The sequence below is a fragment of the Octodon degus genome, unplaced genomic scaffold (assembly GCF_000260255.1).
Source record: "Octodon degus isolate 3935 unplaced genomic scaffold, OctDeg1.0 scaffold00076, whole genome shotgun sequence".
NCBI classification, from domain to species: domain Eukaryota; kingdom Metazoa; phylum Chordata; class Mammalia; order Rodentia; family Octodontidae; genus Octodon; species Octodon degus.
Genome location: NW_004524652.1, coordinates 2,143,058 through 2,163,687, shown reverse-complemented (window position 1 = coordinate 2,163,687; position 20,630 = coordinate 2,143,058). Strand labels below are relative to the sequence as shown.

Genomic DNA, 20,630 nt, shown 5'->3' with positions numbered 1-20,630 from the left:
GCGAAAACACCACAGCTGGGCGCTCCGGCGGCGTCGCGACCCTCAGCCCCGGCCTCGCTCGTCCCCAGGTGCAGCTTCCGGCCCAGCATCATTTCAAGGGGCATGGATGCAGCAGCCAGGTTCCCCACAGCTGGAGCTGCCACAGTTGGGGTGGCGACTCGGGCTGGGCAGGCGCGGGGCTCAGGGGCCCCTCCTGAGCTTTGTGCTGGGAGCTTTCTCTGCAGCAGCGCCTGCGCTGCCTCTCGGGGAACCTGGGCTCTTGCCGGACGGCGGCCTCTGTCTGTGCCTTGTCCTGTGAAGCAGCGTCTCCCCTCCCGTGGTTCTTCTCCCGTCTTGCCTGGCCCGCACGACCCTGTGTGTACACTTGTGCGCACTGCCTGGGAGAGTGACTGGCTCGGGGGTTGGCGGAGGGAAGATAAATGAACGCTGTATTAATAAGGTGAAATAAAACAATGTAGAGTCCTTACAGACAGCGAGGAAAGCTCAGAAAAGAGTTGATAATGTGCAGCCACCGACCCCCCTCCCTCAGGGCCCACCACAGGCAGGCCGAGCTCTTAGCTCTTGGGACGTGTGGACATTCTTACCAACACAATGCTGTTCTTGTTGGTTCCTGGGTATTAGCTCACTGCTAAGAGCGACAGGAAGGGGACTGGACACTGTCCCCAGGCATGGGCAAGGGCGCGCTGGCGTCCCAGGAGCTCTGGCTGTAGCTCTTCTGTGGGCCACCCTGCCCTGAGCTGCCCCGCGGCACCTCATCATTCCCACACGCAAACGCCAGTGCTCCAGCGCTTCCTCTCTGCTTTCACAATGTGAAATTAGTCGAACGCATGAAGATATCTTTAGTACTTAAAAGGTTGACAGAGAAGGTGCAAAACGGCAAGAGGAATCACACCTCACATCTCTTTTGTGAGTGTCTGCACATTTGGGGTTTGGGCCCAGAGCGGATTTGGAGAGCAAGCCCGATCCTGGCGGTTCACAGCCCACCAGGAGTCATCTGGAGGAGGTGGCGGCACTGAGGAGCGTGTGGCCGGGGTCCAAGGCTCCAGGGCCTCGCCGCTGGCGCCGGGCTGCTGTGAGCCTGCGGCACTGGGCGGGCTGCCAGGCAGGGCCCCGGAGCGGGGAGGGGCTGAGAGCCATGACGCGGGACAGGTGTGCGGTCCATCAAGCTACCAAGACGCTTGAGGGCTGCTAGCAGCTCGTGCTGGGGGAGCACAGCCACAGGCGCTGGGGGCGGGGTGGGGAGACAGGAGAGGCCCCCGTTCCGTGCAACATTACCGGCTTCGGGTTCCCCTCTTCAGGCTGCCGTGACACGGTTCTCAAATATCCTGATTTACAGACAGAGATAACCGCTTTCACATTTGGAGGTCTGAGTATAAAATCCATGTGTCGGCTGGGCGAAGTCCCCTGAGGCTGTGTGGGAGTCTGTCCCCTCGCCACTCGCAGTCCAGAGGCCGCCGGCACCTCATTGTCAGCCTATCCACGCACGCGCGGCTGCTTCCTGCCAACAGCTGGGTTTCCCCAATGTCACTCTTGCTGGTACCCCTGCGGGGGCGGGCGCTGGCCCTTGGGGTCCCTCCATGCTGGCTACACGATCCCCAACAGCCATAGTGCATGTCAGTGCCTACAGCCTCCCGTGTTGAGAACCAGGAGGGGACAGAGTCTGCCTGCTACAGCCCTGAGAGCGGAGCTGGACCCCGAGGGGCTCGGCCCCCCAGGAAGAAAGCATCCGTCGGGTCGACAGGAGCTCTGCCCCTGTCTGCTCACACTCCTCCACACTCCCCCCGCCCAGCCCTGACGGCAGCCACGAAGCCCTCCGCAGCTTTGTGCGGAGTGAGCACGCACCCTGGCCTCCCTGCAGCCCGCATTCCTGGGATTCGCTCTCACATGGAGCAAAGACTTGCACGGCTGCTTAGGGCAGAGGGCTGGGAGGGATGCTGGAGTCCAGGGTGGCCTCTTCCCAGGCTGGCGATGAGGAGGTGCCGTGAGGTGAGCACCGGGCCTCCCTGCCCACAGAACAGACGGCCACCCTGGGGCCTCCCTCGCACTGGGCACTGCTCCAGGTGACCCTGGGTGCTGTGAGGGGCACACCCCTCCTCCCCAGGCCTGGGTGGTGTCACCACCTCACTTGACAGAGGATGACACCGAGTCTAGGAGGTTAATTAAAACCCCCGACATCATCCAAGGGCAGGCTCGCTCCAACCTCAGCACCACTACAGCTCAAGGCTGTGGCTCATCTGATGGGCCACGTCATCTTGTTCCAGGTGATGTCTGGGAGGGATGGGGCCACCCCAGGGACGCACACAGCACAGCCCCTCCCACTCCATCACCACAGTACTTCTCTGAAGGACACACTATGGCCTCCAAGAATCTCAGAGGTTTTCTGTTCTTAAACTCTTGCCTGAAGAAAAGCACAACAAGGCTGCCCCTAGCCACCAGCACGGGTGCCACGTTCCACACGTGGGGCAGGGAGTCAGCAGCCCCTGCTGTAGGATACCACATGTTTTCTCCTCCATCACTGGTCCAGGTCAGCTGGACCAGTTACGGCTTCTGTCCAGGTTCCTCCCCAGAGCCTCTCATAGGGCTCGTAGGCGGGGCTCCTCGGAGCTGGCTGGATCTAGGAAGCGGGATGCCAGGGTTCAAGGTGGAGGGCCCTAAATTAGCCTACAGCTTGGAGTTAGCACAGTTCTGGGTGGGACGGAATGATTTTACTGAAGAGAGAAGCCCTGCCTTGGGTGTGGGAGGCACCGCCCAAAAGCTTTGGTGTGATAAAAGGGAAAGGAGGCCTGCTGTTGCCGCCGCCACCGCCGCTGCCTCCTGCCCACCATGCCACGGACCGCTTCCCTCCGTGCTGCCCCTGTCACACCACCCTGCCTCGGAGCCAGCTGATTGTGGACTGATGGCGCCATACACTGTGAGCTGAACTAAACCTTTCCTCCTTTAACTTCCTTGTTAGGTATTTTATGTCAGCAGCAAGAAAATTAACCAGGACAGCTGGGGACTCCCTGCTTTACTCAGGGTTCATGGTGCACTGAGCTCCGAAGGGCCTGGCTCCAGCTCCAGGGCGCCTCCAGCACATATCTCTCTCATCTGGGACCAGCAGGCCGTGGGTCGTGGCTTCCTTGTGGCCATGGGAGAGACCAACATGCACATACGGCCACGTGGGCACACGTGCAGAACTCACGGTCCCTCTGCAGCCTTCGCAACCCCGCCCGAGCTCTAGCCCGAAGCCACCTGCCGAGAGGGCTGGGTGGGGCCCTCCAGCCCCGTGCACCCCACTTCAGCCTATGATTCCCCAGCTTTGCCCCCAACCTCAGGCCCAGGATTCTCCACAGCGTGTGCTCCAGGGAGCAGGAACCAGGGACCGAAGCTGAAGTCCCCTACCCCTCGCCTTCATCTCCCACGTGCAGCGTCTGGCACTGAGTGCAGATGACGCCAGGGCTCATGCGTCACAGGGGATGCGCTCAGTCCCCATCATGGCCCCAGCAGGATCCCCAACACCTCCAGGTTCTCCAGAGATGCCCCACCAACAGGGCAGAGAGATACAAGGCTTGCTATGCTGGGGCTCACATGATTGTATAGAAGCCCAGATCTGCTCTCTGTACGCAGGGACCCAGGAGAGCTGGTCCCGCAATTCTGCTAGTAGCCCAGGGCGTGAGGCAGGGCTGGGGTATGGACGGTGTCAGGGGTAAACTTCTCACCTGCCAGCTCTGCCCTTCAGGGAAAATGCAGAGCCCAGAGCTTGGCCCAAGAGACCCCAGTGCTCTGGCCCCTGCCAACCAGCCTGGCCCATCCCTAACGGCCTCCACTACACCTCGATGTGACCAATGGACCCGGCCTCCCAGTTGGCAATGAAACTCGCCGCTGCCGGCCTGCTTGCAGACTACAGATCACTGTGCTGATGCGCTTTCCTTGCAGCCCAAGTTGCCCGAGCACCAGGAAGGCCTCAGTCACTCCTCTGTGGAAGATGAGTGTCTGCACCTCACACCACCGCGGACGCCAGCATGCTTGCCTCTCACCACCCAGTCAGTGTGATAACTCCTGCAGGCAGCGGTAGAGATCAGGCCACCCAGTCGCTGCTGGGCCCCAGTCGTGACCACAGTGTCCACCTTAACAAATGTCCTCAGGCACTGAATAGAGGTCATCAAACAGACTGGGGGAGCTCAAATGCTGGGACCTCATGTGCGCCCGCAGACCAGCGTCACTGGCACCGCCTACACGGCCGGGCTTCTGTGTGTGGACGCTGGATTCACTCAGGGGCCCACGTGCTGCTGTCCACCCAAGGCTTGGCTAAGCCACCTGGCCCTCGGGGAGCAAGACACAGACCGAGTACCGGAAGGAGACAAGGGGTGGCTCACAGGGTGTGACAAGGGACAGCTGGCAACCACAGCTGAGCACTGGGCTCAGAGTGGATGGCCCGAGTTAGAACTGGGGACTGAGCCCAACACTCGTGACTCTCAGTCCCTCCAGCATTAGGTGGGCACTGGGGACGCTGGGTGGGGCCTTTGTGTACAAAGATCACAGCGAGGGGCCTGTGGCTTTGCTGTTTGTACTGTAAATAAGTATTAATTTGACCAAATTGCAGATACAAAGCGGGGGGCGGGGGGGGGGGAGAGAGAATCACAATTAGAGCCGCTGGGTGAGACTTATTTCCCCGGGTGCCTTCTCTAAATGAGGCCTGCAAGCTTAGAGCCGAGCAGCTCGCCCACCAGCCAGCTGTCGGGAACATGGCTGTCTCCTTCAAGCAGCCCCAGGCAGTGTCGTCCAGGGCCACCCCACGAAAGAGCTCCTCCACTTCCTATGCCCACCGTGTAGCCAGGCCCGGGGCTGCGGCTCGCCCGGCCACCGCAGGCAAAGTGCACCTACGCGTTGCTTTTCCGCCGCACTCACACGCACTGGAAGAACGAGGAGCACTTGGCATCTAGTCCTACCCGTAGAGGGAAATGACATGGGTCTTCAGAAGCCCCAGAGCTAAAAGGAGCTGGGAGAGCCCGCGCGCCCAGCGTGCCCCTAGGCCGCCTGACCCCTGCTGGGGCCTCTGCCTGTATTTTGTCTCTTTCTGCCACAGAAGAGTTTGGTGCCAAAATCAACAGGTGAAGTTTGTTACTCTGAAATGCATACTGTAAGTGGGGGCAGGCAGGGACTGCTGGCCCCGGGAGCCACGGAGCCACAGGACCTCGGACACGGGACTGAGGCTTCCACGGAGCATGGTCCTCTGGCCCTGCGCCTGCAGAAAGCAAGTGTCAGGGTCACAGCTGAGAGGTTGTGTCCAGCAGCCTGCGCTAAGCCAGGCTTCCGCGCTCCTGGTGCACAGATCCAGGACCCAAGATCAGTAATACTCGGAGTGTTGGTGCTTCCTGCCTCGCCGACTGGAGAAACATGGACCGGGGGACGGGCAGAGGGGCCCAGGCCATGCGGAGCCACGCAGAGGCTGCCCAGGGTCCCGCTTCCAAGCAGCCCTGGCTGCCATCGGGAGCAGTACTGGGGAGCAGGTGTTTCCCCAGCCACATCTAAGACCATGTAAGTCGGGAAACAAAGAACTCAGGGACCTGAAGAGGCTTTAACCCCGACCTACCGAGACAGCTTAAAACTTGACATGAAGACGCGGCGTAGAACAATGATCCGAAGGCTTGGCTTGTGTTGGCCTTGCTACACTTAGCACCTCCACATGTGAGTCGCGACATTCTCAGAGACACTATTCAAATGTGCTTTAAAGTTAGTGCTCGTGGTTTCAGAGGTCGTGTGCACTCATGCCGGAGGATCTGAGAGCCTTCTCGGAGAATCAGGAAAGAGCGCGCCTCAGGGAACGTAAGGACGCCACACGGTCACCGGGTCCCACCAGCCCTGACACCCAGCGGGCACTCTGTGGCTGCCACCAGCTGCCGTCCACGGAGGCTGCGGCACCTTACAGTGCCCTGGAGATGGGGTGGGCAGCGGGTCTGCGTGGCTCAAGCCAGGCTCCAAGCAGAAGTGACGTCATCGGCAGTGCAAGGGCGGCATCATGCCCGGGGCGGTGAGCCAGGAACAGAGAGACAGATGCCGCATGTTCTCACACACGTGAGAATGGAGAAGGTAGATCCCTCAGAAACTGCAGAACGGTGGTTCCCCAAGGCCTGGGGTGTAGGGGACCAGGACACCGTGGCCAAGGTGTTCCCTATAGTAATTGTTGTTTGAAGTGAATTAAATATAGTAGGTGTGAAATAGTTATACAGATACGAAAAATAAAGTTACTGACATTAACCTTTTACCTGGTATTTCAGTCCGCTCAAAGTTGGTGCCTGCAAGCTTCGTTGCTGACTCCTCAGCAAAACCACTTCATCACCTCTTCCCCAGCCTGTCTGTTCATGGTCAGAGGCAGGGGTCTCCTCATATGTCTCCTCCCCTGGTGCCGGGGCTGTCCATGAGCAGCCCCACACGCACTCCCGGTGGCAGCCGAGCCCCTGATCTGCCCACGGCTCCAGCCAGGCAGAGAGACTCACCCCTCAGGCCCAGCACCTGCTCTCTTCCTGCAGCCTTTGAAGGCAGAACAGGCATTTCACAATGCCCAGCTGAGCCCCACACTCTCATCCTTGCACGGGATGACACCCGGACACTCCCTACCTCCTCCTGAGCTGTCTCCTGGCCCGCTGCATTCTGGCCACGCTGGCTGTGTTGGGCCCTTTCTCTCCCTGGGAAGCCTCTGCAGGGTCCCTGTCCCGTGCACCTCACTCACATGGCTGGCTCCTCCTCTAACCCTGCTGGCCTCCTGTAGCAGCCTGCTGCCTCTGACTTCAATGCAAGTGGCCGGGCCCCTCCTTCCTCCTCCTCTCTGCCTGCCGCAGCGCCTTCACAGCATGCTGCTCCACACCTGCCGCTTTTACTTCCTTGGGTGTTTGTCTGTCTTAGTTACTTTCCTCATTGCTGGGATAAAATACCTGACATGTGCGACTTGAAGGGGAAGAGGTTCATTTGAGCTCATGTTTCGGTCTGTGATCCGCTGGCTCCAAACCACAACAGCACAGCAGAGGGGCCTGTGGAGGGGCGCTGCTCGCAGCATGGCGGACAGGAAGCGGAGAGACTCAGGCAGAGGTAGGCAAAGAGATACAGCCTTCCGGGTCATGATTCCAGTGACCCGCCTCTGTTGGCCAGACCCCACCCCTAACCACAAGTCACCCCATGATCCAGTCATGCTCCCTGATCTCGCACCTGTGGGCACACAAGGCTTCGTAGGACACCGAGGGGGAGGTTACGCTCTCCCCGTGCAGCTCCTCCATCTTTATGGCTACTTCCGTGCAGAGGGCTGGGTGGCTGTCCCGCCTGCCAAGCCCTGCGCTTCCCACAACACGGCTGAGTCTTTTTACGGGGCTTGAGCATAAACAAATACGGAACACTGTACCAAGAGTCCCTGTAAGAGAGCAGTACAATCTGAATTTATGGCCTGCGATGCAAGGCACTCTCAGACAGCCCCTGAGAGGTGAATTCCTTTCCATTTCTTGGCCACAAAACCCACTTTGACCACCACGGCCAACTCTCAGCCCATCCCGCTCACCATTCCTCGCGGCCCTCTAAAATAATCAATGACCACTCGGCCTCCTCAGAAACCATAAGCTGAATATTGTGGTAAAATAAAATGATCCTTCAGAAAGAGCAAACACCTTTCAGTCAACTTCTCCAATGAGGAACAAAGCACAGCGGCATGTACCACTCGGTGCTGGATTGATTAGCGTTTGGGAAGGGAAAGAGCAGCCGCCAGGCGGTCAGTCATTCTTCCCGCTCTGTGGGGACGCAGACGGAGGCCCCGACAGCGGAAGGCTGCCGTGGAGAGAGGTCGTCATCGCCTGGAGGCGGCGATGCTGGTGAGGACGGCTACTGATGAACTCCACCTCTGAGAAGTTAAATGGCTAAAAGCAAGCAAAGCAGGCAAATGTAGCTTTTAGTTAAAATTCGCAAGTAAGAGTTCTTGAGGTTAAGCTGGTCATGGGAGAGGAGAGGGGAGGCTGGCGTCCGGGCCCTGAGGCCGTGCGCAGCCTGTTTACCCTTCGCTCTAACAGGCGTCGGATCCCCCACCCCCACGCTCCTCAGGCACGTGGGTAGCCAGTTGTTGATCGTGGAAAAAACCCAAAACCATCTGTATGTTCTTTAGGTAGTGAGGCTCCTCAGATCCTGGATTATAAATCCCTTCTGGTTTGCTTTTGTTGCAAGTTTAGCTGTTCTTTTTGCAGCTGCTGATGACATTCTGTTGCTAAATGCAAAGGGGAAAGGTCACCCAATCTTCCATCTCATTACTGAGGCTGTAATCAGGCCACTTAGGCAGCGCATTATCTGAACCACGTTTTTGCTGGGTTTGTCTCAGTCCTCCTGGTTTGTCTCTCATTTGCTTTTGGCCCTTGCGGTTTTCTTGCATCAACTTTCTCGAGAGTCGAAGGTGCCTTTAGGAAAGGAGGTGTTACGGACCAGGGCTGGGCAATTCCTTGGTTAAAGATTCTGTGCAGGAGGTGACCCAGCTGCTGGTTCCAGCCTCAAGCACCCAGCCCAGCCCAGCTGGAGGGGCGCTGCGCTTTGTGCAGGCTCCTGAGAGAGACCTTCTTCTTGTTGCTGGCTTTCACTAATTAGCCTGCAAACACAGGCAGCAAGGTGTCTTGCAGCCTGAGCAATTAACATGTGCTCAATAAGGCTCTTATTGGGAAAAGCAGCCTCGTGCACTTCAGACTCACTGAAGGTTAATAGATGTTCAAGCCAGATAAAGAATCCTGGAGAGAAAACCAAAGCTGGATCTTTAAAAAAAAAATCTGTAAGAAAGTAGCCTGTAGAGCTACTGACAGCCGCTCCTTCCTCCTGGAAGGAGCCCACAGGCACCGGGCTGTGTGGGAAGCCGCCATCCTAAGGCATGGCCAGAGGAGGCATCCCTTTCTACAAGTTTAGAGGGGAATAAAAGGGTTGTGTGGATGGAGAACCAAGTAGGGGGTCTCCTGAGCAGGAAGCCCCGAGTTCTGAGCGCCCCCCCCACCGCAAGTGTGGAGAGGAGAGGCTGCCAGCCATGCAGGCTGGCCGGGTGACCAGTGGCCAGGAGGGAGCACAGGACACAGGAGCGAGACGGGACTGTGTGTGTGTGGGGGGGGCATCAGGGCCTCCACAGGCACAGAGAGCCCAAGGCAGCTGGCTACGGGGCCGGGCCCAGAGGGCCACGGCAGCCGCTTCTGCTTGCTGCAGCTAGACAGCTGAGCTGACTCCCGTGACCTGAGGGGGACCAGGGCTGGGTGGCAGAGTGACCAGTCCAGCCCCAGGGCTATGCAGAGGTGCAGGGAGGAAAACACCTTGACTTGCTGTCCTTCCTTCTGGACCTTCCAGAGACTGCCCAGAGCAGCACGGAGGCGGGACCTGGGGACACCGGAGACTGTGCCAGATGAGCCCCGACAGGCACCACCCACCCATTCCCTCTGACAGAGAGCTCCAGACTACAGGGGACGCTGGTCACCAAGGAACAGGACCCTCCTCTGGGGCAGGAGATACGCCCACAGAAGCCTTCTAAGCGGACCGGTTCTTCCAGCTTGGATGTCATCCTGGGAACTGAGAGCATCTGTAGCTGTGCTAACGCAACCTCTGAGAACAACGGCCGGCCGCAGCTTTACTCTCAGGAACAGGAAGCGGCAGGGCAGGAGCTGGGCAGGAGGTCTGCAGAGCAAGCCTGAAGGCCACAAGGACGAAGGGCCCCCCACTGGAGGGTGTGCGCTCACTCAGAGATGGAGAGATGAAAAGGAAGACAAGCGTGAGTGCAGCTCGGGCTGGCGGCGCTGGTGCCAGGAAAGGCCCGGGTCTGGGTACACAGCGAAGAAGAGAGAGGCTGTGACGCGTGGACAACAGGAATGACGGACGGGGTGCGACTGGAGGGGGGACGCCAGCGGAGGGAGGGAGACACGGAAAGCCTGGAGCCCGGGTGGGGACGTGACGCTTGAGGCGCCATTTGGCGCCAGGGCTCCAGGGCCCTGGGGCTGGGGGTGTGAGTGCTGCCCGCCCCAAGCAGCCTGGGTGAGCTATAAGGGACAGGAGGAGCTGAGGTCGCCCTCGCTGCTTTGCTGCCTGCTGCCGGCCATGAACTGTTTCTCCTCCCGGGCCCGCTGCCATGTGCCCTTCCGCCTCGGAGCCGGCCAGTTACGGACTGTGAGCTAGATAAACCTTTCCTTCCCCCTTTAGCTTTGGTCCTCATGTATCTTGTTCCAGCCGGGAGGGAAAAGTAACGAATACATCACCACCGGACGGTGGCTGGCACGCGGAACCGCTGAAAAAGCAGAGAAGTAATGTGGCCACCGAAGGAGAACAGAACACAGAGCGCGGCCTCCCCCAGTCTCGCCTCGCAGAGGGGCTCCCTGTCCTCTTGGCGTCCGGGACGCCAATCAGTGGCCTGACGGGGACCCTGCGGCATGCCGACGTCAGGGCTACCCGCCACGAGGGGGCGCGCCAGTCCCAGATCGGGTCCTCTGAGGTTTCCTACCGCTGAACGGCCGTGGACAGCGTCCGTGCGATCGATCGTGCGTTAGAGGGCAGTGCGGGGCTTGGTGTCCGCGCACGCAAGGCTCCATCCTGCGGCGGGGGCCACGAAGGTGTCCCCGGGGAAGACAGCGCGTGAGCACAGAGACCCGGCAGGGAGCTGCCGGGATGCGCCGACGCATCCAGGGCTCCCGGGAGGGTCAGGAGAGCAGGCTGCGCCCTCCCGCGCCCTCCCGCGCCCTCCCTCGCCGGGGACAGACTTGTCCTGCGCAGCACGAGAGCGCCGGATTCGGGCAGGGCAAGCCCTCGCCGTGGTTTGCGCAGGAGTCAGGACAGTTTGGCAGACACAGGAGTGGTGAACACAAAGGCGAGTTTGGAGAAGAGACACAGCCACTCTGCGTTTCTCCCTCAGCGGCATCCACATCCACCCTGTCCACCCTAGAGAGGGATCCAGGTTCCCCGTGAGCTGCTGAAGCCCAGACTTCCTGTCCCCAAGAGAACAAGGGGCGGCTTGAGCGCCTCCTAACGGAGATGCCGCTCAGGGAGCTAAATCATGAGATGGGAACATCACCCACCACTTCCAAACACCTTACCAGGGATCTTCTAACAAACTGAACGTCCACAGTTCTATGTGATGCATGGGGTGCGGGTGGCCCTATTTCATAGGGAAGAAGGGGTCGGCATCAGAGAGGAACTCACCAAAGTTTCCCCAAAAGCAAGTGACAGAAGCACAGCTTTCCCTCCTGAGAGTCCCCTTTGCTCCCCCCATCCGTCGGAGAACGCGAGGACGCCCAGGGCCGCTCCAGCCCGCCGCTGTGGCACCGCGGCTCGGGAATCACCCTGCCCACCGCAGACCTCACCACCGTGCTGGGGCCAGCTCCTGAGTCCTGGAGCTGCTGTCCGTGCGTCTGCCTGGCTCCGCATGCCCTGCACGACTCCACGCGGCTGGCCTGGACTCTGAGACCACGCGTTCTGGAGCCTGGCGGAGCAGCTGCGGCCCAGGCACTGTCGGGACCTTATTTTCTCTCCACAGACCTTCCTTTTGCCACCTGAGAAGATGGTCAGGACGCCTCTTGTGTGTTTCTGTGACGTCGTGTAAAGGCTGCTGGAGAAGCAGTGGCCACCTGGGCAGCAGAAAGGAGACTCCTGCTCGCTTTGCTGGGTCAGGCGCTTCCCAGCACTCAAGATGCGTGCTTGGGATTAGCCCCGACCTCACCGCCACAGTGGGGTGCCCATAAGCCCCGCATGGGTCTTTCTAGGAAAAAAAGTGTCCTGGGATTTGTCATTATGCCCAGATTTATGCCCTGGAAGGCAGCAAAGGCTGCCTGCTTCCTCTCCTAGGGAGAAGGCCACACCTGCCTTCTAAAAGCTGAGTCTGTCACACACAGTAAGGGCCACGCGCCACAGAGCCCTCTCCTGCTCATCACAATGACCAGGCTGCCCACACACATCAGCATGACAGCAATGGGCAGGCGCCGAGACAGGCCTGAGCCTGGGCCGGCCCGCACAGCCCCTGCCTCTGTCACCCGTCACGTTTCCATGCATCTCCTTATTGCATCTGCATGAACTGCGCAGTCCCCACGGTGAGCACCCCACCCCCCCGAAACGGCCTTGGAAACGGCGTGGTGCGGGGCACACAGAGCCATTCAAGTCCCGCCTCCCCTGCATTGGTAGTGGACAGGCCGAGGAAAAAGAAGTGTTGGGCCGGCCCTGTATCCCTCAGGCGGTGCTGCGGGCTCCCTGCGGGGCAGGAGCTGTGCACATTCATGATGTGGCCGCCCAGGGCCAGAGAAGACGCCTGCCTTCCATTTCTGTCCATTTCTTGCACTTTTATGATCGAAAGAACTTAAGTAGTGACTTTCCCGGGTGCTCTGATGGGTTGTGACATGGTCAGACACTCAGGACCTTTTGCTGGAGCAACAGGTGTGAGTCTAGGTCCTTGGTCGTGGCCCTGGACAGGGACACTAAACTTCGCGAACACAAGCCGGATCGGAAAGCAAGCAGACGGAAACAGCGGCGTTAAATGAATTAACAAACCAGAGAATCATTGCCGGCGAGGCAAAGAAAAATTAAATTGGTTCTGAGATAGAGGGAGGTTCTTCAGGAAAATATAATTAAAGTTCGTTAGGACTCGGGCTTACAACATCAAATTACTCTGCTACGCTTCTGTTCAATCAGCTCTGATGGCAAGGTTGCAGGTCATAAATAAACACATTGCAGAGCGTCAGCTCTTGGCGGGAGCCCAACCTGCATCTCCTAACAGCAGCACCCAGCACTTGCGCGGAGGAATCAATGGCAGGGGCGGCCCGACTGTGACGTGGGGGCGGGGACCCCAGTGCTGGCACCACCATGCCGGGCAGCTGGTCCCTGGGCCACACGGGGCCATATTCTTGAGGAGCGTTGGGTGAGCTTTCTCCCAGGTGACAGCGGGCTCTCTCTGTTATATGGATTTCCAAGCACATTTTCTTTATGAAGTGGAGCTTGTGGATTTACCTAGTAAATGAACTGGACAAGCAGCTACCCTCTTCACCGCAAGCCCCAGGAAGTCACAATTGTCCTGCTTTTTTCTGCCGGGACCCTAGGCAGGCCTAGTGCCCTCCCTGCAGCTGTCTGGCTGTGGGTGTACCCCACCCTCTGACAGCCTGACTGTCGGAGCATGCTGCCCGTGCTGATCCGGTGTGCGCTGCGGTGTCACCCTGCCTCCAGGAGGGGCGGGATGAGGAAGCCCTCCTTGCCGTCCTGGAGCTGTGCCTGTCACCTGCGTGGGGCTGGGACAGCGCTGGTGGGTGCGGTCCGCGTGAAGGAGGACTCCAGCAGCTGGCTGGGCCTGAGCACACATCGCTGTGCTTGGGTGCAGCTAGTACCAGGCAGGGCTCTGGCAGAGGGCAAAGGAGAGGACATGGTGGCCACAGAGTGGTGGTGGGTCCGTGGGCCCTGGGCTGGGCATGCTGCAGAGCTCCACCTCCACGGACGAAGTGACACCAAGTGGCATCACACTGCCCTCCAGCACCCAGCTTTTCTCCTTCCCCTCAGCTGCTGCCGACAGCACTCCTCCCTCCCTGACTTGGAGAGCCAGTGCGCTCTGACAAGTTGGCTGCGTCTTGCACCCCCGCCCCCAGGAGTCCCACCCCGCAGCCAAGCTGGGTCTGGATGAGGACAGGGAGCAAGGGGTCTCAGGCAGCGTCGCACACCGCTCTACAGTCCAACAGGCCCAGAGCGGCTCTGCTCAGAACGGGCATGGGCTGCCCAGCACTGGGTCCACACATCTCTGTGACAGAGCCTCGATTGCAGGACATGGATGTCTTCAGACGGCTCCCTGAGGTGAGGCGGCCCTGCCCAGACTCACATGGGAGCTCTCCAGCCCACCGCCATTCGCCCTGGCTCTGCACGGGACGTTCATCCTCAGAACGGCCAGCACCTTCGCTGTCACCCTCCACTGCCTGGCCTGACCTGGCACCCCTTCTGACAGTGTGCACTGGCCAGCAGGCCTCCAGAGAGGTCGCTTTCCACTGCTGGCTGTTTTCCTGCCCCAAAGATGCTCTCCTCTGACATTCAGACCCATATTTTAACAACAGGTCCTCCACTGGATCAGACAGAAATATCTTGGATCAGAATGGTGCTTTGGACACCAGGGCTGATATGTGGAGGTGCCTGGCCAGGCAGCTACTGGCGCTGGCCACACCTCCTGGGGCAGCCACCTGTCCTGTCCCCAGGTACCCTGAGCTTTTCCCCATTCTCAGCCTCCCAGCTGGGCCCGTTATGGGCCATGGTGTCCCTGTCTGCATGGGCAGCAGCTTTTCTCCCATCATCCCTGGCTGCCCCTGCGGGGCAGGTCATGTGCCACCTGGATCCTTGCACCAGAGGCCAGTGGGAGCACTCGGTGGGACTCTGGGACGCCTCCTGCTTGGCTGAGGATCGAGCCCACAGAGAGCCAGGGACACCAAGAGCAGTGGCTCTGTGCGTCCGTCTGGTATCGGGCACCTGCCAAGCCATGGCGCCCCAGCCACTGCCATCTCAGTGCCAGTCCCTGAGGGGGCTCATTAGGGAGCAAGCAAGGCAGCGGGGTGGGGGAGGAGGCAGGGACCGGAGCGCAGCGCAGAGGCTGTGTGCACAATACAGAGCGCCGCTGCAGATGGCTTCTCCTATTTCCATACAACTTCGCCACTTCATTTTCATGAGCTCGCGCCTTAGATTAGCATTTTCCAAACATGGTTTTGCATATTGCGTCAGGCAGCAGCCCACGGTCTCTGGTCTCATGGATCAGAATGGCACAGTGGACAGGTTCAGAGCAGGAACCAGGATTCTGACCGGCATCTGAGCCAAGCTGGGCACCTCAGCTGAGCAGTGGGGGCCGCACTACAGGCCCCCAGGGCCCCATCTACCTGGGAAATGGGGTCGGGTGGCACCCCGGTGCCCTGGCTGCTGTGACAACGGTGGAGCTAATGTAAGCAAGGGAGTCCTGGCCACGGAGCCTGGCGTCTTAGGAGCAGTGATTGGGTCACTCCACATGCGCGCAAAGGAAAGCGGTGCTGGGAGAGGAGATTGTCCTCAAGGACTCTGCTGCCCTAATTTGCATTTGGTCGAGAAAATAAGAAAATGAAGGTGGTAATGTGCTCTGCAGTGTGACTGAATTTTCAAAAAGTCGGAGAAAACAACAGAAGGACATCTGGCATATTAATTACGAGGCTGGCACGATGGAAGAATCCCTTGAAAAGTCAAGGAGAGAGAGCTCAGAACAAAGGAACTTTGATCACTGGAGCCGGGGAGGGCGAGTCCTTCCCAGCCAGGGCAGCTTTCCACCTCACACCTGGTGGGTGACATAGGACCAGGCTGACTGGGCAAATGCTGCACGCCAGCCATGCGTCCCCCTCTCCGAGGGTCCTCTTCCGGCAGGCGAGGAGGCGGGCTCAGCAGCCTCACTGGGCACTGACCGAGGGCTGCTACTGTGGCCGCCTGGGCACAGAACACAGAGGGTGCGGGCTGAGGGCAGTCTCAGGACCAGGAGGGACGTGGACCAGGGGATACCAGAGCAGGGCACCTGCGGGCTCTGCCGGGGCCAGGCGGCATGGGTGTCCCAGAGGTGCCCGATTCATTTTAGGAGAGAAAGATGCTGGATTCAGCAGGACCCATGGGAAGCGTCTTGCATCAGAAGGCTTATAATGGCAAACTGCCTGCCCGTTAGAGCGCAGGCCACTTGTCTGTGGCTCAGGGAAGGCCCTAATCCTACTGAGTCATTGGCTTGGGAGGCCACGCCTCAGTCAGAAACCCAGGAGGCAGGGGCAAGGGCGTGGGGGAGCAGGGATGGTGTCCTTGCTGGCCACCCAGCCTTGCACGAGGGTGGGACTCAGCACCTGCCCACCAGAAGGCAGGACTAGCCGAGAGCCCCCGGTAGCACCGCGTGCATGTCCCGGCTGTGGGGGCCCGGCCGCTGCTACCGAGGATGAGGCCTTTGGGCAGAGATGATTGTGTGTGGAGGGCGCCATGTGGTGGCTTCAGCCTGGGGAAGTGGGTGATCAGGTGGGTTTAGGCGGGATGAGACAATAAGAGGAAAGGGGGAAGGACTGGGAGGCCAGGGAAAGGGGGCCCGTAGGTGGGGATACCGGCAGACTCCCACCCAAGGGGCAGAGGCAGGGCAAGGGCTCTGAGATCTGCCAGGAAGGTGTGCCGAGATGCCCAGGGGTGACAGCAAGACGCAGGACCCACGGGAAGAGTGTGCGGCCCATGTGATCCTTCATTGTTGCGTAAAAACCCTGTGGCCACCCGGACCGTGCCAAGCCTCCTCAGTGTTACTGCAAACACCTCGTGCCGTCACCTCCGCCCGCGGTCCTCGGGGTGAGGCAGTGCCGTGACTGTCTCCAAGCGCTGTGGGTGAGGTCCAGCTGCCTGGGTCCCAAGGTGGCACTTCACCCCACCCCAGACGCCAGTGGCCGCAGCTGTATCCTCGGAAGGCTCTTCCCCAAAGGCATGATAACATGCGTGTGGTGTCCGCGCACAGGGCCTGGTTTGGGGGCTTGGTGTGCTGCGGCGCAGGCTGGCACTGCCATCTGAGCCCAGAATCCTGTCTCACAAAGCCCCGGGGCAGCACCTTGGCCCCGCGAGCGCTCTGCTCAGAGCGAGGGGTCAGCCTGTGAGGACAGGCACCGCTGCCCGCAGTGAGGCGGGCACGGACCGACGCCCAGCGCAGCAGCGCTGACCTCAGGACCTTCGCCTCGGCACTTCCTCCCTGAGGAGACACGCTTTACCTGCAACACAGCAATGAAACCTTCCCTGAGCAGAACAAATGTGATGAGACTCTTAGAAAAGTAGGATTGTGCTAAGAAAGTACAAACGCCACCAAGGCCCTGGCATCCCGCGAAAGCGGCTCCTTTCGGACCTCCCTCACAGGAGGAGTCAGCCCCAGCCAGATGGAAAACCACGGGCCTGGCCGCCGCCGCATCCGTGTCCCTCACGGTGTGGCCGCCCCGCTCCCCGTGTCCGGTGCCACTTGGTGAAGGTCATAGGCCTCTCACCCGGATGTGCCTGCTCGGAATATTTTACTATCTGGAGATCATACAAGAACAATAAAAATAGGTGTGGCTTTTTCCTCTTGGACATAATTAGAGGCAAGGAAGGGCTCTGATTTTGGAAAAACAAATCAATAGATTTGACCACATAAAAAATTAAGCAGACGGGGAAACCTCCTGCATGTTCAAACACACTTTCAGGGAAGGTAGAGGCTCAGGGTAAGCGGGGAAGGGACGTCTGTGCGGATCACACAGGTCAGCCTGCCTCAGGAGGCTGCAGTCACCAGGGCCTGGGGAGCAGGGCACTGGCTCTAGCAGGGTCGAGGTTTAGTTCTGCAGCAGCCCACGAACGTGGCCATACTTACTGCCACCAAGTGGTACCCCTAAAATGCTTAAGATGGTGAACCAACAGTATGTGTTTTTTCTATGGTAAAGGAGATAACAGGGCGGGCGAGATAGCTCAGCCCACTAGGCCCCTGCCTCGGCAAGTGCGGGGACTGAGGTTCGATCCCCAGCTCCACAGGCTGCGCCCACCCCGCCCCCAGAGCTGGCCAGAGTCCAGGCGTGGTGCGCATGCCTGTGACCCCAGCGCTGGGAAGGCTGAAAGCAGGAGGATCACTACGAGCCCAAGCGGTCAGTGAGGCCCCAGCAGCCAACACATTTTAAAGAAAGGAGATAACAAAGTCATAACCAGCCGAATTACCAGGAGAAAAATAAAATGAGCAAAGCGCAAATCTTTAATGAAGAAATAAATAAAAACGTACGCTACGAATGACAAATTAGAGCAACGCTGAGCTATAATTTTTACCTAATCAATCATCTATTTTTAAAGAATCTTAATATTCTGCATCAGCCAAGGCACGGGGGAAGGCGCAGCATCACCCACAGCAGGTGGGACTGTAAATTAGTTCAACCTTCTAAAAGGCAATTTGGCCACCGTTATGAAAAGGAATTACAATATTGTGGTCCTTGGATTCCAGTCCTTGGATTCAAATTTATATCTAAATTATCAACTCCAGGATTCCATCAGGGATATCTGCAAAGATAGCCATACGGGGGGAAAGCCCTCATATCTTTTTTAATAGAAACACACCGCCTAAATGTCCAGGCAGCATATGGTGTCGCGGAGCTGTGCGGAAGGGACCCCCGGCTAGGACACAGCGTCTGTTCCGGTCTTGCCTTCGCATTCCTGACCAGTGTCCAGGGAGGTGCTGTGTCTCCCACCAGTGTCTCTCTGAACGGCTCTTTCTCTGCTCTGCCGCCGCTGTGACCTCGGCCACCCTTGTGTGTGTCTGGCCCGTGCTGGCCTCCCCTTTCCCAGCCTCCCTGGACAAGTGACAACACACCCTCCGGGCCAGGGGTCCTTGCTTATCCTGACAGTGCCCTTGTGCATCACTGTGCTTTCTACCCAGTCTCTGCAGATCACGAGGGGCGGTGTGCACGGCTGAGGAGCAGAGACTCTGGCTGCGGGCAGCCCTGGGAGGCATGGAGCAGCAGACACACAGCCGGGCCCGGGCGCTCGAGCCTGGGGCCGAGTGTGGAGGACAGCCCGCTCGGCCTCTGCCAGCACGCCGCCTGCTTTCCCCTCAGAGGGCAGCTTCCCCAGCTCCCCGTGGCTGGATCCCACAGCGCCCGCACGGCGAGTCACACTGCTCACAGAACCACAGTTTCTGCACAAAGCCAGGGCCACACCTAACACCTGCAGCTCGAGCATTTTCAAACAACAGGGTAAGAATGCTGCCTGCAAGAGGCGTCAGAGTGGCGCTGGCGGGAAATCCCTGGCCTGGCTCCCAGCACTGCATGGGCTCCTCAGCCTTGGCTGCCTGCAGCTTCTCCTCCCCACCCACCTTACCATGGCCAGCGGCACCACTCCAACCAGGTCCTTCTGACGCACATAGATCTTGGAGACGCCCAGGTCAGAGGTGATGTCTCCAGGGTATTCCACCTGCCACGTGACGAGCTGCGTGGCTGGAGGGTCACTGGGCTCTTCCACCTCCACGTCGATCTGCATGATTTCCTCAGAGCTGCTGTCTGCACTGGAGAGAAGGGGAGAGCAACTGTGAGGGGTGGAGCGGCTGCAGCTGGCCAAGTCCATGTGTACCACCGCCGGCACAGTGGGGAGCTCTGGCATCCCTGCCAGGAAGCTGAAAGGACAAACCCCTACCCCCACCCCATGCTTCCTCCTCAAGACTCGCCTGCCTCAGCCACCCTCCCTCAAGCACACCAGCTTGCTCTTCCAGTGGCAACTCACCCTGTCCAGTCAGGGGTTGTGAATAATTATGGCAAACCGAGACCATACTCATTGACGTTTTCTAAACCACTCTATCCAGGATGAGGCCAAGAAAGCTTTATGCTGTGATATCGGGTTTCCCAAGCCACAGCCAGCCCAAGGTGGTGTGCATAATTTTAGGGTGTCTGAGGACAATGGGTTTTATTTGGGGGTGATGGGAGGTACAACTGTGGCCTTGCTAGAGTGAGGATGGGTGGGTATGGGGCACAGAGAAGCCCCCAGATGCGACCAGGAGGCGGGAGTGACTGTGCAGATGCCAGGGTTTCCCACAGGCTGCACCCCGCCCAGGGAGCCCGGCAGCACCATTTCAGTGCCCCCGTGCCTCCGCCCCGTATGGTGAGTCCTACTGACATCTGCGCTCCTACACTATAAGCTGCAGAGGGGGCCTGGGGGCTGCCATCCCCAGAAGAGAAAATGGGGAGATGCCTGCAGGTGCAGGGATGGGACACAGCAGGCCTCCCACCCACGCAGAGACAGCCGCCTGCACAGTCTGATGGTGCTGCAGAGAGACGGCTGCACACACCAGTGCAGGAGCAAAGGCTATGGGACATCGCCATGGTGCCACCACCCCAAGCCAGTGTCCCCTGGGAGCCACAGGGACCGGACAGGGCTTCCTTCCTGCTGGTGTCAGGGTGGGGCAGAACCACAATGGGGACGGCTGCTGGGAAGGGAGTGGGTGGAGGAGGAGGAAGGAGAGGGGGTGTGGGGTGGGGAGGCCTGGGGGGATGGGGAGCAGAGATGGGAGACCACGGGGCTGAAAACAGAGCCCCTGGCAGGGCTCCGCCAGCCTCAGCCTCCATCTGTCACGTCTAACAGCACCACGACAGCAGACTACAGACCACAAGCAGAAAAAATGACACCTGTCCCTGGATCCTCCCCCCCTCCCCTCCCCTCTCCCTTCTCTCTCTCTCTCTCTCCCTCTCTTCCTCTTCCTCTCTCTTCCTCCCTCCCTCTCTCTTCCTCTCCCTCTGTCTTCCTCTCCCTCTCTCTTCCTCCCTCCCTCTCTCTTCCTCTCCCTCTCTCTTCCTCTCCCTCTCTCTTCCTCCCTCCCTCTCTCTTTCTCCCTCCCTCTCTCTCTCTCTTCCTCTCCCTCTGTCTCCCTCTCCCCCTCTCTTCCTCTCCCTCTCTCTCCCTCTCTCTTCCTCTCCCTCTCTCTTCCTCTCCCTCTCTCTCCCTCTTCCCCTCTCTTCCTCTTCCTCTCTCTCCCTCCCTCCCTCTCTTTTCCTCTCCCTCTCTCTTCCTCTCCCTCTCTCTCCCTCTCTCCCTCTCTCTTCCTCTCCCCCTCTCTTCCTCTCCCTCTCTCTCCCTCTCCCCTCTCTTCCTCTTCCTCTCTCTTCCTCCCTCCCTCTCTCTCCCTCTCTCCCTCTCTCCCTCTC

At 59.3% G+C, this 20,630-nt stretch overlaps 1 protein-coding gene across 1 annotated transcript in view; it reads right to left on the bottom strand.

The window, feature by feature from the left end:
- Tmem132d (transmembrane protein 132D) overlaps nucleotides 1-20,630 on the bottom strand; it is a 482,864-nt gene that overhangs the window by 129,690 nt on the left and 332,544 nt on the right. The window contains exon 5 of the mRNA XM_004635957.2: nucleotides 18,817-19,000. Within this exon, the coding sequence (XP_004636014.1) occupies nucleotides 18,817-19,000 (184 nt within the window). The remainder of the gene's footprint in view (nucleotides 1-18,816; nucleotides 19,001-20,630) is intronic.